This window comes from Melanotaenia boesemani, chromosome 16 (assembly GCF_017639745.1).
Source record: "Melanotaenia boesemani isolate fMelBoe1 chromosome 16, fMelBoe1.pri, whole genome shotgun sequence".
Classification (NCBI taxonomy): domain Eukaryota; kingdom Metazoa; phylum Chordata; class Actinopteri; order Atheriniformes; family Melanotaeniidae; genus Melanotaenia; species Melanotaenia boesemani.
The window spans coordinates 12,030,726-12,045,690 of NC_055697.1; the positions used below are offsets into that span (position 1 = coordinate 12,030,726).

At 42.2% G+C, this 14,965-nt stretch overlaps 1 protein-coding gene across 2 annotated transcripts; it reads left to right on the forward strand.

The window, feature by feature from the left end:
* The first annotated feature begins 287 nt into the window (after nt 1–287).
* ism1 (isthmin 1) lies at nt 288–11,519 on the forward strand. 2 transcript variants are annotated; one of them, XM_042010947.1, is made up of 6 exons: nt 288–1,190; nt 6,691–6,909; nt 7,733–7,985; nt 9,461–9,604; nt 9,746–9,835; nt 10,136–11,519. In XM_042010947.1, the coding sequence occupies exons 1-6, from the start codon at nt 1,053–1,055 to the stop codon at nt 10,651–10,653; spliced, it is 1,362 nt and encodes a 453-aa protein (XP_041866881.1). In that variant the 5' UTR covers nt 288–1,052; the 3' UTR covers nt 10,654–11,519. The 2 variants fall into 2 exon arrangements, with proteins under 2 accessions (XP_041866881.1, XP_041866882.1); XM_042010948.1 differs by having other exon boundaries at nt 6,694–6,909.
* Nucleotides 11,520–14,965: the final 3,446 nt, after the last annotated feature.

Genomic DNA, 14,965 nt, shown 5'->3' on the forward strand with positions numbered 1-14,965 from the left:
ATACTGCGCACACATCTCTTCATGTTGAATTGTATTGTACAACTGATTCTAAATCAGAGTTTTTATTAAATCGTACGTATATTTTTAGTATTCTTTTGATCTGATCATGAAACACCCATCTACAGCGGGAAGTGCAGAATAATTTTGGTGTACTCCTCCTTACATCTGAACGCGCTTCATGTTGGTGAGGACTGGCTCAAAGGGACGAAAGAGTTAATCAGGGGGAGGGCGCCTGCACGGGGGCGTTTAGTATAAAACCTCTTCAAGAGCACACTACAAGGCCAGCGTGTGTCTGAGAGCCGTAGTTTGATATGGTTTGACTTGTTGCCTCCAGCAGGACTCGTTGAAGGCGCACGCCAGCCAGCGTTTTCATTTCTGTGGGCCCACAATCCACAGCAATGGATGAATACTGAACCAGAGTGTGAAGTATCACCACGGACGGTTAAGTTAGTTTGCTTGTTTTTGTTTTGTTTAGGTTATTACCTGTAGGTCAGTTTTACCTCAAAAGTTGTGTAGCTGGATAATGCAGCAGATTAAGTTAGGCAGAATGCGGGCGAAACAAGAAATGCGTAAAAGCGGATGAAGTGGAAATGAGGAAACCTGTGGCATGAGGCTGAGAATGTGGCGGGGACACCACGGAGCAACGCAGTTGCAACTTTCCTGAGTGTGGAAGTTTGAAGAGGACGCAACAAGAGCTGAAAGTGTGAATGTTGCACGCTGGGTCGGTCCTGCTATATGAAACAGTTCAGTCATTTGGCTTAAATCAAACTATATTAATATACATTAAATGCTCGTTCATCTTAAGACAATTCCAACGTTTACAAAGCAAAAAAACATTGGACAACTTACACCTTTTTTAATTATCTGACAGCCACCTCCCGTTAGTTCCGTTTTCCTTCATTTTTGCAATTGTGATTCCCGAAGTGGCTCCAAAGTGGTGTTGCGGCTCCTCGTCCCCGGCGGATCCGGAGATTGGAGTCTCTGCACCGGGAGGAGGCGGAGTCGCAGCTCCGGCCACACCGTTAGCTCCAAAGAGCGGTCGCGTCAAGAGGATGGTGCGGCTGGCGGCGGAACTTCTGCTGCTCCTGGGACTTCTGCTGCTTACTTTGCACATCACAGTGCTGCGGAGCAATCCGCTGCCTCAAGGAAATGTAACTGTGAGCCTGGATCAGGACACAACACGTTCAGAGGTGAGTTTGGAGATCAGTTTGTAGTGAGGTGCTGACTTTCAGGGGGAGATTTCTTGGAGATTGAGGTCTCATCTAGTCACAGATAACATGCTCTTATGAGCCACTAGCTCAGGTATATTAAATCCTACATATCCCCCCGGGAGGCTTTGGTAAGTGTTTACGATTTGCCATGCGCATGGATGTAGTCTCTCAAAGGTGAGCCAGCAAAAGATGATCCAGAGTCAGAAATCAGCCCCTTCACAGCAGACACACCTCCCTATTGTAAGGGGTTAAATCTTAGCCGCAGGCGCTTCTCTGTCATCATGGACTAATCTTTGTCATCCAAGTGCTTACTTGATAAATTTGGGGGAGCATGATCAGCCCTTAAAGGTGCCCCTTTCCTGCCAAGATTCCCTGGGGTGTGTTTGGAGACTAATCTGGCATCAACACGACATCCACCCTGTGCCAGATCCATCTTTAACATGTTTTAACTTGTGCTGTGACACAAACGGATCAGATTATTTCATTTATTCCGTGTGATAACACTTCAGCAATGTGTTCAAACCACAGCTTTTAATGAGACCTCTCAGAGCTGTGATCTAAGTTAAAGCATGCAGCTTCACATGGGAGACTTTTGTCAACATGACACCTCTTTAGATGAGTATAATGGTTTAACTGACCATTTCAATATCCACATCAACTACAGAGATGTCTGCAGAGCCTGAAATCATGACCAAAGGGTTACGACGGGTCTGGGATCAACAGGCTTTTTTAGAGAGTGTTAAGCATCCTTCAGCTGCTTTTTGATGTATATTTAGCATACTACTGAAACTCTCTTCCACTTCCAGTGATAAATGGGCATGTATGCTTACTGGAATGGTGTCCCATCATAAATGCCTTATTAGGGCTCAGGGGAAATGCATGGAAAGAATTTTTACTTCAAAAAGTCTGGTTAGGGTCATTTTTCTTATCTCAAATATTGCTGCCATGACTGTAGTCTGACTTGCATATATGCAAGCCTGTGTTTTCTTGGATACTTGGCCATGCAAAGCTAAGGAAATATTTCAGGAATTCATTGAATTTTTGTCACCCAGCCAAATGTTAATTTGGATGAGCAGGATGAGGAGCAGCAGGGAATTTCTCCTGACAATTCAAAGTAGAAAACACACCTCCCACCCCAACTTCAACATCCCCTTTGTCATTTAACTAAATTTACATAAAGTTTCTTTCCAGCAAAGAAGCCACAAACAAGCCTTGAATTTTTTTTTTTTTTTTCATGAATGCTCTATGTTCAGATATGCTTCACTAACTCTCTGTTAAGACGGTGATGTCATCTTTCTGCCATGCTTGTCACATCCCAGGGAGTGCATTGTCGTCCCAAGGTGTCATGTTTGAAATGGCATTCACAGAAACGCAAATGGCAGGATTCAGCTCTGTGCACCTGATGTGAATAAAGAAAGCTCTTTTGTTCAGGAAGGCAGATTCAGACACTGTGGCAATTCAAATTTAGTGCCAAACTGTACAACATTACTGAATAATTTCTACCCTAAGGCTTATGTATGTCCTTACATTTCAATAGCACCTTAATATAACTTTTTTTTCTCAGTTTAATTGGGCATATAAACATTTGTACAAACCTAATATGAGGGATGTGACAGAAAAAAGGATGCTTTTATCATTCACCTATGTAAGCGTTGTGCTGAAAAGCATCTGTCACAATGTGGTCTGCCTTCATTTCCTGTCAACCTCCCTGTGTGTGTATGTGTGTGTATGTGTGTGTGTGTGTGTGGGGGGGGGGGGGTCAAAACCCCTGAGTTGCTCCCAATTGAAAATAGAGTCATACCCCTTTAAGGAGCTTCTCACAAAGTAAAAAAAAAAAGGGGGAAGCGGGAAAAGAAGAGCAGATACTGTGAGGAGAGAGGGGGGGTGGCTTGTGTGTGCAAGTGCTCATTCATGGCTTTTGGAAGTTTGGGTTGGGGGGTGTGGGTGACATCCTGGGAGGCCCCAGATGAATTGTGGACTGGTGTGTCACTTTTGATCTCCAAATTAAAGCATGTTCCTCTTAGATGAGTGATGGGGACTGTAAAGCAGCCTGCCATCAAAGCACAACACTGCTGATTATTTAACATTTAAATGAGTTTCTCTTGTGCACTTTTAATGTATGGGTTGTGTGTTAGAGACGGAGGAAATTTAAAACGAGGTATTTTTCTCATCAGCTTGTGTCTAAAACGGCAGTGAGAGTCTTGTGGAAAAATGAGGTGCTGAAATGAAAAACTGACAGGCCAACGCATAATAACTGCATTTTGTTCTGTGATTTTCTTTCTCGCTGATTAAAGTAAAAAATAAAAAATAAAATAAAAATTGAATTTCTAGACTGGCAATAAACAACAAGAATATGTCAATATTTTCCACATTTTTTAAACAATTATTATGCTTCCTTTTTGGGTAATTGGTTATTTTTTCAAAAGCAAAAACGTAGTTTTATAGGTAAAAAGTCATTCTTAACTTATCAGTTTAGACTGCTTTGTTGTATAATGTCTGTATGAGTGCAGGAACAACAGAAATAATAGCTATATTTGTTTCAATAAAAAATAAAAAAGACATTTCACTATTTTAAACAGTTGTAGTAATTAACCCTTTGAACCCTGTCTGTATTTCAGGCATCTGCTTAAATATTGCATCCCCACACAGAAATGAGTATATCTACAACCACTAGGCCTATTTAAATATGTTTGGAGTCATAATAAAGGGAACAGGTGTTAGATTTTTTTAGAATGGATAAATATCAGTATATGTGTGACTGGTGAAGAATAAATGAACATGTCACAAAGCACAAATAAAAAAGCATTTAAGGCTCATGTAAAAGAAGAAAAGAGAATATCTCTTTGGAATGATGCAGCTGTAATTCTAACTTAAATCCAATCACAATACAACATATTAACATTTATCTCTGCCAAGGCTAACCCTGATAAAATAAAGAACTTTAAAATGATCATTTTGACACAGTTTGGCACCATCTGTTCAAAACATTTCCCAGTTGGGAGACCTCTGCTTTTAAAAGGTTAAACTGTAAATGGAAGTTTGTGAGATGTACTTGAACGCACCATGAAGTCTGTGCAGTCTTTGATGTACAAAATGGAGAAACGTTTTGAATTTACAAGGTGCACCATGAAGACATTTTTAATTTGTGCTTCCCAAAGCAACACAGATTCACTCTGTTTTTACATGTAAAATTATTATAGATGGAGCCACTCTTTGTAGTGCTTATGTTTTTTGGGTGATGCAGTTATAACAAGATGGAATAAATCAATACTGGAGTTAATATGAATGTCACATTGTCACAGCAACTGTAATCATTCAGTCTTCCTAGTAGGAAGGTACTTCTCTAATATTATCTGTAATATTATGCAACAATGTATGACTAAAACATGCATCAAACCGCATTAGTGCTGCTAAGCTAACAATATTTGCCTTTAAACTGACAGACTGTGTTTACTAACAGACTTTAGCTCCGTTACCTCCCATATAGAGTGAGAGTTGCATTGGGATTAATGAGAATAATTCAAATGAACTCAATCACTGTCAGGGTTAAATAATCTGTCATATGTAATACTGCAAAATATGTCACCCAAGAAGATTAAGATGAGATTAGTATGTGAGGATATTAAAGGATAATCTGCCTGCTGTGAGTGAGTATCATTCCCTATAAATTTGTTTCTTCTGAAAAATCACAGAATAACTGGAGTCAGTAGTAAAAAAAAAAACAGATGAAGACAGAAAATGTTTTTTTTTATCATTAAAAAATCTGTCAAACTTGTGTATATTCTGCAGTCAAGAACTACCATAATCCATAAGAGCATATTAGACACCTGTTGTGTGTTTGCATTTACATTATGGTTGAACCTGTGAGTGCTCTGATGGGGCTGCTCCCTCAGCGGAGCTCAGTTACAAACACTGAGTGAAACCTGAAGACTGGGAACTTGAAAGGCAGTGTTATCACATGGGCATCTCAAAGTCCAAGTACTTGTGACAGAAGCAAAGCGAGCCTTGTGATGTTCACATAAAGAGTAGATAGCTGCAGAATAAAGTGTGCTCCTGAAATGTTTCTCTGGACTGAGCTCTTAGTTTTAAGTGGTTACAGAAGCAAGGCATTTGTGGCTTCAGCTAGAATCTGTTTCTTTTCCCTAAATCTTTTTCTCCCAAATATTATGATCCCGAACATAAATTCTCATAGTCTGGCCCTCTTATCGACATTAAAAGCTCTTCCTTTTTGTTTTTTTGTTGTTTTTTTTGGTGGCTACAAAACCATCTATACTTCTTTCCCAAAATGATAGCTGGTTGTATAATTATTTTAATTACAGCATAAGCTTGCATTAGAAAATGTGTTGTGAAGGTTTTTACATTCTTTTAAATTCTCATATTATCATATTAAGTCCATCTGGTTTCTGGTTGTGAATGAAGAATGGAGTAAAGCAGCTGTACAGCTGCTGCCCCCTTCCCCAGCCGCTGAATACAAGTTACATGTACATTTATAATCCCTCTTCCCCTTGCTGTGCAGCTCCATTTACAGCGCCTATTGCCCCAGAGTGCACCTTGGCTGAACACAAACAGCTCTACTGGGGGCTTTTGTACCCACCACAATGTGGCTGAGCTGACACTTTGTCTGTGACTGGCCGCTGCAGCTATACAGAAGGCTTCCATATTCTCAGGCCTCAGTCCGGCCACAAAAACACAGGGGAGGAAGAAATGGGACATGAAAAAAGAAAACAAGGAACATGATTGATGCCTTTGTTTGATCTTATTTTCTGCCACCCCAGAATGGATGATTGCTGATTACTTATGGCTGTCTGTCCAATTTAGGGATAATTGTTCCTTCTGTGCATACCTGATAGAGGACATATGCCTCAACTGTCGTTTTGGGATGGATTTACAACACCCTGTCAGAAGGCCAAATGTTTTTCTGTCCTCAAGAAGGCAGATGTAATTATTTTGCAATGTTTGCTTAGGTTTCTCTGCATAGCTCAGTGCAGGGAAACCATCAGTCTTACATTAGCGCTCTTCTAGCAGCCAGCACCAGAACATGCTATATATGTCCACAACATATTACTATGGTAAAGCAACAGTATATTTTCTCAGTTAGAGAGAAAAATGAATAGTATGGCTATGGCATGGGATCTGAATACAGGCTGTAGGAAGCTTATATTTTAATAAAAGCAGGCAGACATAAAGAATACAGCTTGATAATTGTTTCACTGCTTTGGTGGCTCCTTTCTGGGCCCTCAGTCAAGAGTCCACTGTCCAAAGGATTTACGACAGAGGTCATGGCCACATGAACCTCTGTCAACACATGAGATCAATCTAGTGCTGCTGAGTGTGCAGACTCATTCAATGTCAAGCAACAAATATGAGTCTTTTTTTTATTCACACAGAAGGGAATTAAATATATTATAAAGTCATTCAGACATCATCAACACACAAACAGATAACAATGAATTAACATTATGTTCTTTTCTCTCCTCAGCAGAAAAACATAAATGCCAGAAGTAGCTCTTCTGTCCAGCTTGCTTATGAAGACCGGAGGTCTGGTCCAGAGCACCGGTTGGCCTCTCAGCCTGCTACCCTCCCCTGGGCACAAGGCAGCAGTGTACACAAGGATGGCCCTGGAGCTTTCCTCCTAGATCTGCACAATTTCCCAGACCTCTCTAAAGCTGATATCAATGGACAGAATCCCAACATACAGGTGACCATGTGTGTCCGTGCACCTGCCAGTGCACTTTGATGCTTTTGCTCACTTAAGACATGGCTACTCAAGCGTGTATGACAGGAAGAGCACACAGGAAGATGGAGAATAGATTAGTGCACATCAGTACACCCTTTTTATTCCCTCTTCCCCCCTTGTATGTTTTCACACTTCCTGGTTCTTATTAAAGCCTAAGATAGAAGGATACACACCATGCTAATCATAATAACCACTGATAGGCAGAGACTAACCACTAACGCCTTGATACTAACCCATGTGCAGGAACATGGATAGCAGCTTATTTAAATGTGTGGCAAGTCCTTGCCTATAAGGTCCTCAGTGATGCAGATGGCTGAGTAACCGCTACCATGTTTAAATCATTCTCCTGTCTAATCCAGCAAGGGGGTCTTTCCATTTCTGAGGGCATCACTGCTAAATATGAGCATGAACAAAGTGTATTAACATCTCAAGATGTGGGAAGAGAGCAAAGCAACCAATTGAGCAAGGGCGTGAGGCTGTGGGAGCAGGAGAGGAGAAGGAGGGGGTGTCTTTGATCCTGGGATTCATCTGGCTTTCATGGTCTGGAGGAGGCTGAGTAGCCCTTTGAACTTTGTGTTTAGGTGGAGAGAGCCCGAGAGTTGGGAGGGTGACTGCGGGGCAGGGGTGGTGTCCCCCCCCCTCATCTGGGAGGCACATGTGTTAGGACAGAAGGGGGAGGGGGTGATATGTGTAGGGGCAACACAAAGTGCATCCTTACAGCATCCAATTTTCTGTTTTTGTTAAAAGCTGTGTTCAGACTTTAACCCGACCTCTCTTAATACAGGTAACCATTGAAGTGGTGGATGGACTGGAGGTTCATGAACCAGAGAAAGGGCTCCGAAAGGAGAGAAAACCCAACTGGGCCTCTCCAAACTGGAGAAACTGGTGGCCTCACACTTCTTCATCCTCCTCTTCTTCATCCACTCTTCAAACAGATGAGAACGATCGCTCCTACGGGAGCAAAACTGAAGACAGCAACTTCCTCAGGCCACCGGTAGACTGGGACAGGAAGGGAAGCAAAGCTCAAACTGAATATGGTAAGAGTGACAAGCCAGAGTTAAAGGCACAATATAGAATATTTTGCTGGCTCCATGGGCTCATTTTTGATCCCCAGATGGCCACAGTTTCATGTGGAATCTGTAATTTGCAGATTTGCTGATTTAAGCTGTCACCATATTAAGTGCAGTCATACCATGCAAGGCTTTTGGCAGCCCCTGGTTGAAACCCTTAACACTCTTTTATGAGATAAATTCCTCTGTGTTGTGGAGCAGGCTACGTCGGACAGTTTAGATGCCTGACAACATCAAAGTTAAATCACAGTTAATGGAGCCGGAAGGACTGTTAGGCTTCTTCACACAATTCGCACAGCACCCTCCAAAAGTAACCTCACAGATAAATCTGCCGTGAAAGAATTTACGCTCACTGTCATACAGTGTGACCCATGTTGAAGCATGCCCAAACCAACATGGCTGAACAGGCATGCATGCACTGTGGAAAATGTCACTTTATTCACTTGCACTACAGCATTTAGGAGTAAGATTTGATGTGTTTTGTAAAACCATAACCCGTGTTGAATGTTTCTGGCTTATCACTGTGGTCAGATTCTAAGTATTCCTTCATTTCATACCACAGTAATGGACAAGGATATATTTTATGAAATTACTGCCACAGTTTAAAACTTAATAATCATATTTGTGGAGACAAGCAAAGATCATCCATCACAGAACACTGATGGAACATCACTGATGGTGGTCTGTGCACAAGTTTTTATAAATTTTCATCTGAGCTCTATGATGTGCCATAGAAGCAGAGGGAAGGATGCTATGTGACTTGTGTTAATGCAAAAAGCTCATAATGAGGGGCAGATGGCAACAGGGGGGGTGTATTGGGCGGTTTGGACCCTCGCCAGAAATACTTCCATCCCAAAATGCCCACATTAATTTTTCTCATTGATGGACTGCTGCTTTCAAGATGTGTGTGCATGTGTGTGGTAAAGTGATGGTAAAGCGAGGTGAGCCCTCTGTAACCACTGCAGTGTATACAAATTACAGCGACGTGTTCAATGATAATTGGAGCTGAGAGAATTTCTTTCCATTTCACATTGCTTTTTCAAACTGCTGAATCCCAGATAGAGCAGCTGAGCGACTTCCTGTACCACACTGTCAGGGGTGTGCTGAAGATTTCTATTTGTAAAACAAGACTCCATGTGGCTTCATTGAAATAATGTCAAATGTTTTCCAGTCACTTCACTAACTGAACACATACTGATTTGATTTGGCCTTGTTGGTTCCAAAATGTTGTGTTAAGCATGTGCAACATATTGTGTGTCTCTGTAGAATCTGCTGTGGTATCTACTTTAAGGAGAAAAGTCAAAGTGAGCTGCACCACCTCCCTTTTCGTGTCCTCACCTTGCTCATTATTAGTGAGAAATGCCAACCAGCCTGAGTAAGTTCAGCATGTGGTCCGCATCAGATCTGAGGATCTTTCTCTCTCTCTTGCTCTCTAATCCAAGACTACATGGATGGAGAAGGGGACTGGAGTAACTGGTCAGCATGCAGTGTCACCTGTGGAAATGGCAACCAGAAGAGAACCAGGTCTTGCGGTTATGCCTGCACAGCCACGGAGTCCAGAACTTGCGATATGCCCAACTGCCCAGGTAATATCTTGTTTTTCTCTGCACAATGCAGGCATTATTAATGCCTGTAAAAATGCCTGTAAAAGACTCAAAGTCCATGTTTTGAATATGTGTTCTTTCATCATTTGTTCCTCCTTTCGCTGTGCATTAATTTCCTTAAAGGTATTGAAGATGCCTTCAAGACAGCAGCTACTGAAGTGAGCCTGTTGGCTGGAACAAACGAGTTTAATGCAACTGAGTTGTTTGGTGTTGGTAAGATTTTCTCTGCTCTTGTTGTACTTCATGGTATCCTTCATTCAGACTTTGCACTATCAGAGGCAGTTCATCCACATGGTAGTGCTCCTGCACACACTTCCTTATCCTTGCTTTGTGCAGCAATGGCAATGTGCAGCAGGGCAGGAAGAGTGGAGAATGTGGCTAGCCAGTAATAACCATTGTGAAAACACACCTTCTTGTTAAATATTACTCTTTGTCACACTGCTGGTTTCAACCACTAATTTTGGGGAGTGCTTAAAAGGAAATGTAGCATCTGATAGTAATCATTTCTTCCAGACACAGACAGCTGTGAGCGATGGATGAACTGCAAGAGTGATTTCTTGAAGAAGTATATGACCAAAGTGGCCAATGATCTTCCCAGCTGCCCTTGCTCCTACCCAACTGAGGTGGCTTACAGCACAGCAGATGTACACGATGCTCCCACACGCAGAGATTTCCGCTGGAAAGATGCCAGTGGGCCGAAAGAGAAGTTGGAGATCTACAAGCCCACAGCCCGTTATTGCATCCGCTCCATGCTGACCCTTGAGTCCACCACGCTGGCCGCGCAGCACTGCTGCTACGATGACAACATGAAGCTCATCACTCGCGGCAAAGGTGCCGGCACACCCAACCTCATCAGCACAGAGTTCTCGGCTGACCTGCACTATAAGGTGGACATCCTGCCCTGGATCATCTGCAAAGGCGACTGGAGCCGCTACAACCAGGCCAGGCCACCAAATAATGGGCAGAAGTGTCCAGACAATCCTCAGGATGAGGACTACTACAAACAGTTTGAAGAAGCCAGGGAATTCTAGCCCAATGTGAAAGAAAGGATTAAAACTGCTTAAATGTTCAGCTAAACCTCAAAAATATTATCTTAGGTCACATAAGACATGAACTTTTAGGCTCTGAGAAAAAACTTATTTGAACAAAACAATAACAATCCAACGCAGTCAGAACCCTTGCATGCTTAAATGCAACTTTTTTTCTGACTTCATGTAAAGCAGGCACAAAACATTGATTTCTTTTTTAAAGGTTTTTAAAATGTAATATGCCTCTACTAATTTTACTGCACGCCTTAACTCAGATTTAGTCACTAAAAGGGAGAAATGACTCATATTCTTAAAAGGGAAATTCATTTTTGTCAAGATGTCCATTTAGATTGTCTCTCTTTAGATTCTTTATGTTTGGTGAACCTGTGGGGCTTGTGGTAATAGAATAATGAGATCCCTCTGGAATGTGCTGGAGGAAAGAGGGACAGAGAATAGGGTTGCCCGGCTTTCCTCGTTTTGTCAAACACAATGTCCAGGTTTTCATGTAAGCTTGTGAATATGTTTATTTAGCATGCACATCATTTTTTTATTTTTTTTTATTCATTTACCCCTGTAATTTAACTTTGCCACTTGTGTGTCTGAGGCAGTTCTTCATTGTAAAAAGCCTGCATTATTTTTTGTAAAGTATTTATTAAGTTGTAGTTGTGTCCAGGTCGGGTGTCTGTGACTGTGGCTGTCATTTTGAATGCTAACTTGAGATTCCTCTCTTGTTCATGAGTAGCCATCATTGTACGTATCTATGTCTGAAGATAGGAATAAGCCTGCATAGAGCATAACGAATGTGTGAATTCAAATGTAAGGAAAGATTTTTGAGATATAATTCTATAAATAAAATTTTAAAACGTTAATGAATGTGTCAGATGATTAAAAAAAAATCTCTTTGCATGGTCTTCATAGGAAATCTCTTAAAGGTGTAAATGAAGAATGCTCTTTCTTCCCTGCTGTTAGAGGAAAACTGATTTCCAGGAAAATAAAATGTATTTCGTCTCATCGGTTACAGTCCTCTGACAGACTTAAGCCAGTGCACAAGACTTCCATTAGTTCCATGCAGGTTGGCTGTCAGGCCAGGCCTTTTGATGGGGTTGTGATATTTCTTCAGAGGGTGAGGAGAATAAGGTTCCCTTGAAATCAACTCAAATTCTTTGTCTTTGGCATGTGTCCTCACATTCCTGAGTAATTTCTCAGTGTACACATGCACTCGCACACACTCATTGCTGCCTGTCCGGAGCAGGGACCTCTGACCATTCCCTCTGCGCTGAGGGCTGCCGTTATTGTCACACAGAGAAAGCCATTCATGGTGCCCTCATTCCTGCAGTCTTGTGTGCTGCACAGCTGGTCGGGTGCAGGGCTCGTCTTTATATTGCAGCAGGTCCCAGCATGTTTTAGAGCCCCTGAGGTGCTACTTGCAACCACCTATTTGTCTCACTATTCATACAAAATTCCTCTCCTGGCATCTTTCAACCCATTTATCCCAAACACAGCCTTTTGTCAACAACATACTTCCACTGCTCACTGTAACTCACACATATACTTTGTTTGTTCTCTTTTATCAGCCCCCTTTTCTCCCCCATCTTCTGTCCCATCCATGAGTTAGAACATGGTTTAATGCAGAGATTAAAGTTACCGGCTTAGATCGTTATCTTAGCCGAGCGTCTGCCGAACAGGCTGTGGAGATCAAAGTGAGGTGTTCATCTTTATTTTGTAACATTAGTGCCAAGCTCAAATTGATGACATACTTCCATTCCCCTACACCCCACCCCCATTCAGTATCTTTTCTTCCAGACAGGCTCCACGTGTCTCTAGAGCAGGCAATTATTCGTGGGCCCTCCTCACTTTGCCTCCCCTCCCTTACCAGCACCAGCACAACTCGCACTGTAATTCCTTTGCTAAGACTTAACATTGGAGTCAAACCTTAGACCAGATAGTCCAGACTAAACTTGCTCTGTTGACTTCAAGGCGTCCGTGAGGCCTTACATTTGTGTTACTATTTCCATTCTGGTGTGCTTCAAAGGCTGCAAAGCACCATATTAGTGGTATATTGTCAAGGATCTGAAAGGGCTCATTAAGCATCACTAAGATATGATTTTTGGTGTTTTGCCTCTATTTTAGTTTTGAGAAGGAAATCGTGCTCAATGTACTCACACAGTTGAGGACCTGAGGTTGACAGAGCTGGCTCTGGGAATTCTCAGATATCCACACAAGAATTAACTATGGGATAAAGAAAACAAAGAAGAAAGAATCAGTTGATTTTTTTTAATGTATAAACACCAAATACTAAAAGTCTCAAGATTCTGCTGCTAATGTGCAAAAATAGCACACAATAAAGCAAGTGCAGGTGTTTTTTTTTTTTTTTTTCTGGAGTTCACCATGAATGCTCCAATAGGTAAATAAGCAGGCTGCATAGTGGCAATCTCTGTGTTTTGTGGTGTGGCGCAGATGTGGCAGAGCCATTTTTAGCCTCCTTCCCTCACTTTCTTTACTCCCTCCCCCGTGTTGGTACTTTATGGGTGGTGTAGCACAATGCAGGAAGTGTCTGGGCCACAATACCTCAAGGCCATAACAGCATGGCAAACCTAATTAAAAGGTTTATATTTTGGCTTCTAATCAGAAAGAGTTGACCTGAACCAGGAGTTTGCTTATCAAGCATCCACCCACCCCCTTGCACTTTACTGACAAAACAAGGGGACGGGCCACTGGCGCTCTGCCTGCCATAGGCTCGCATCTTTGGCACAGCAAACCAGAGGAGGAGTAGATTGTGGGGGTGGGGGGCCAAGTATGCCTGCGTGTACAGCTGAACAAACAGCCCAAGTACATGTGGAACATCTGACAGGGCACGGTGCCTTACTTACCCTCTGCTGCCAGGACATTGCTGAGATGCAGTGACCTGCAGCTACACCATCTACGGCAGAACAATGAATGCCCTGCTTCACTTAGACATATAATATCACTGTGCAGTGAACGTTACCTCGTTAGATGTGTCTGTTGGATTGAGCGGCACCTGCCGCTGGTTCATGTCCTCTAAAGTTCAAAGTTAAGCAAAAATAACATGCACCTGTTTTAATTCACACACAATGTTGTAGAGCAAATCGTAGCCCCTTGTCCATATTAAAGATATTTAATCTTTAAACCTAGTGTTATTGGGATATGCTCTCCTAGCAGCTCAGAGTGTAAATCAGTGTGACAACACTAAAATTCTCGACTGGACTGGCAAAAGCAGCTTGAAGCTCTGTTTTTCAACCTCATATGTGTGAGTGCTGATGGTAGACACTGCTACAGAGTGTGTTGGTGTGACCGAAGGGGCTGGTGGCCCTGAGGTGGTGAGAGGAAGAGAAGTCCATATGAGTATGGAAGCTGCATGGCCGTGACTCACGGTGACAGCACCGCTTGGCATGTGAGGACAGCAGGGCAAAAAGGCAAGGCTATTGCCTTTGATCTTAATTTGCTCCACCGTCTGTTTTGCATTTAAGAGCTTTGCTGAGCGAAAGGCAATGGATACACCTTGAATGGCTCAGAACCCAGTCCACTTTTTAAATACCCAGGATCTTTTTTCAAAGCTAAGGGGATCCAGAACAGTGAGGGATGATGTTTGAAGCAGGTTCTATGCTGAATAGGGAACAGGGTCTCCTGGCAGCACAGATTAGCTCTGATGAAAAGAGGGTGCTCTATAATAACACATAATCACGCCAATGGAGAATAGTGACTGTGTACGCAGTTAGAAACAGGGTCACATTCATTTCCCTTTGGATGGACTCTCAAGATCAAACCAGGGTGAGGTGTCTGTGAAATAATAATAATAAAAAAAACATACATAGCATCCCAACTTAATAACATTCCTGTTACACGGAAACAAATTGGCTGGATATCATCAATATGTGGTTTGATCTCACAATCAGGCATAACGCACTGACAGGGAGGCATTTCTCCCTTCAAACGGTGAACTTTATCTTTTCACAGCTCTATTGCACATTCCTCTCAGACATCACGGTGGCCACAGTCCAGAGCCAGCAGCTGGACAAAGTCCTGCCCAAAATACTGAAACAGTTTATGTATCAACCCAAATCAACAAGGATTTGGGGATTTTTGTTTTTCATTGCTAAACAATGAGACTTTGCTATTTCCACTCTTGTGTTTTTTGAGAAGGCTTGCAAGTCAGTCTGCAGAATTCTTTCAGTTCCAGTTATTAGCAGACGTGTCATTTCTCTCCTATTTTTAGCAGTCCATAGTTCAGATCAAATTTATGCTCTGTTAGGTTTCACAACCACTACTGTTTGAACAGAAAGTAATTCTGGAAAAG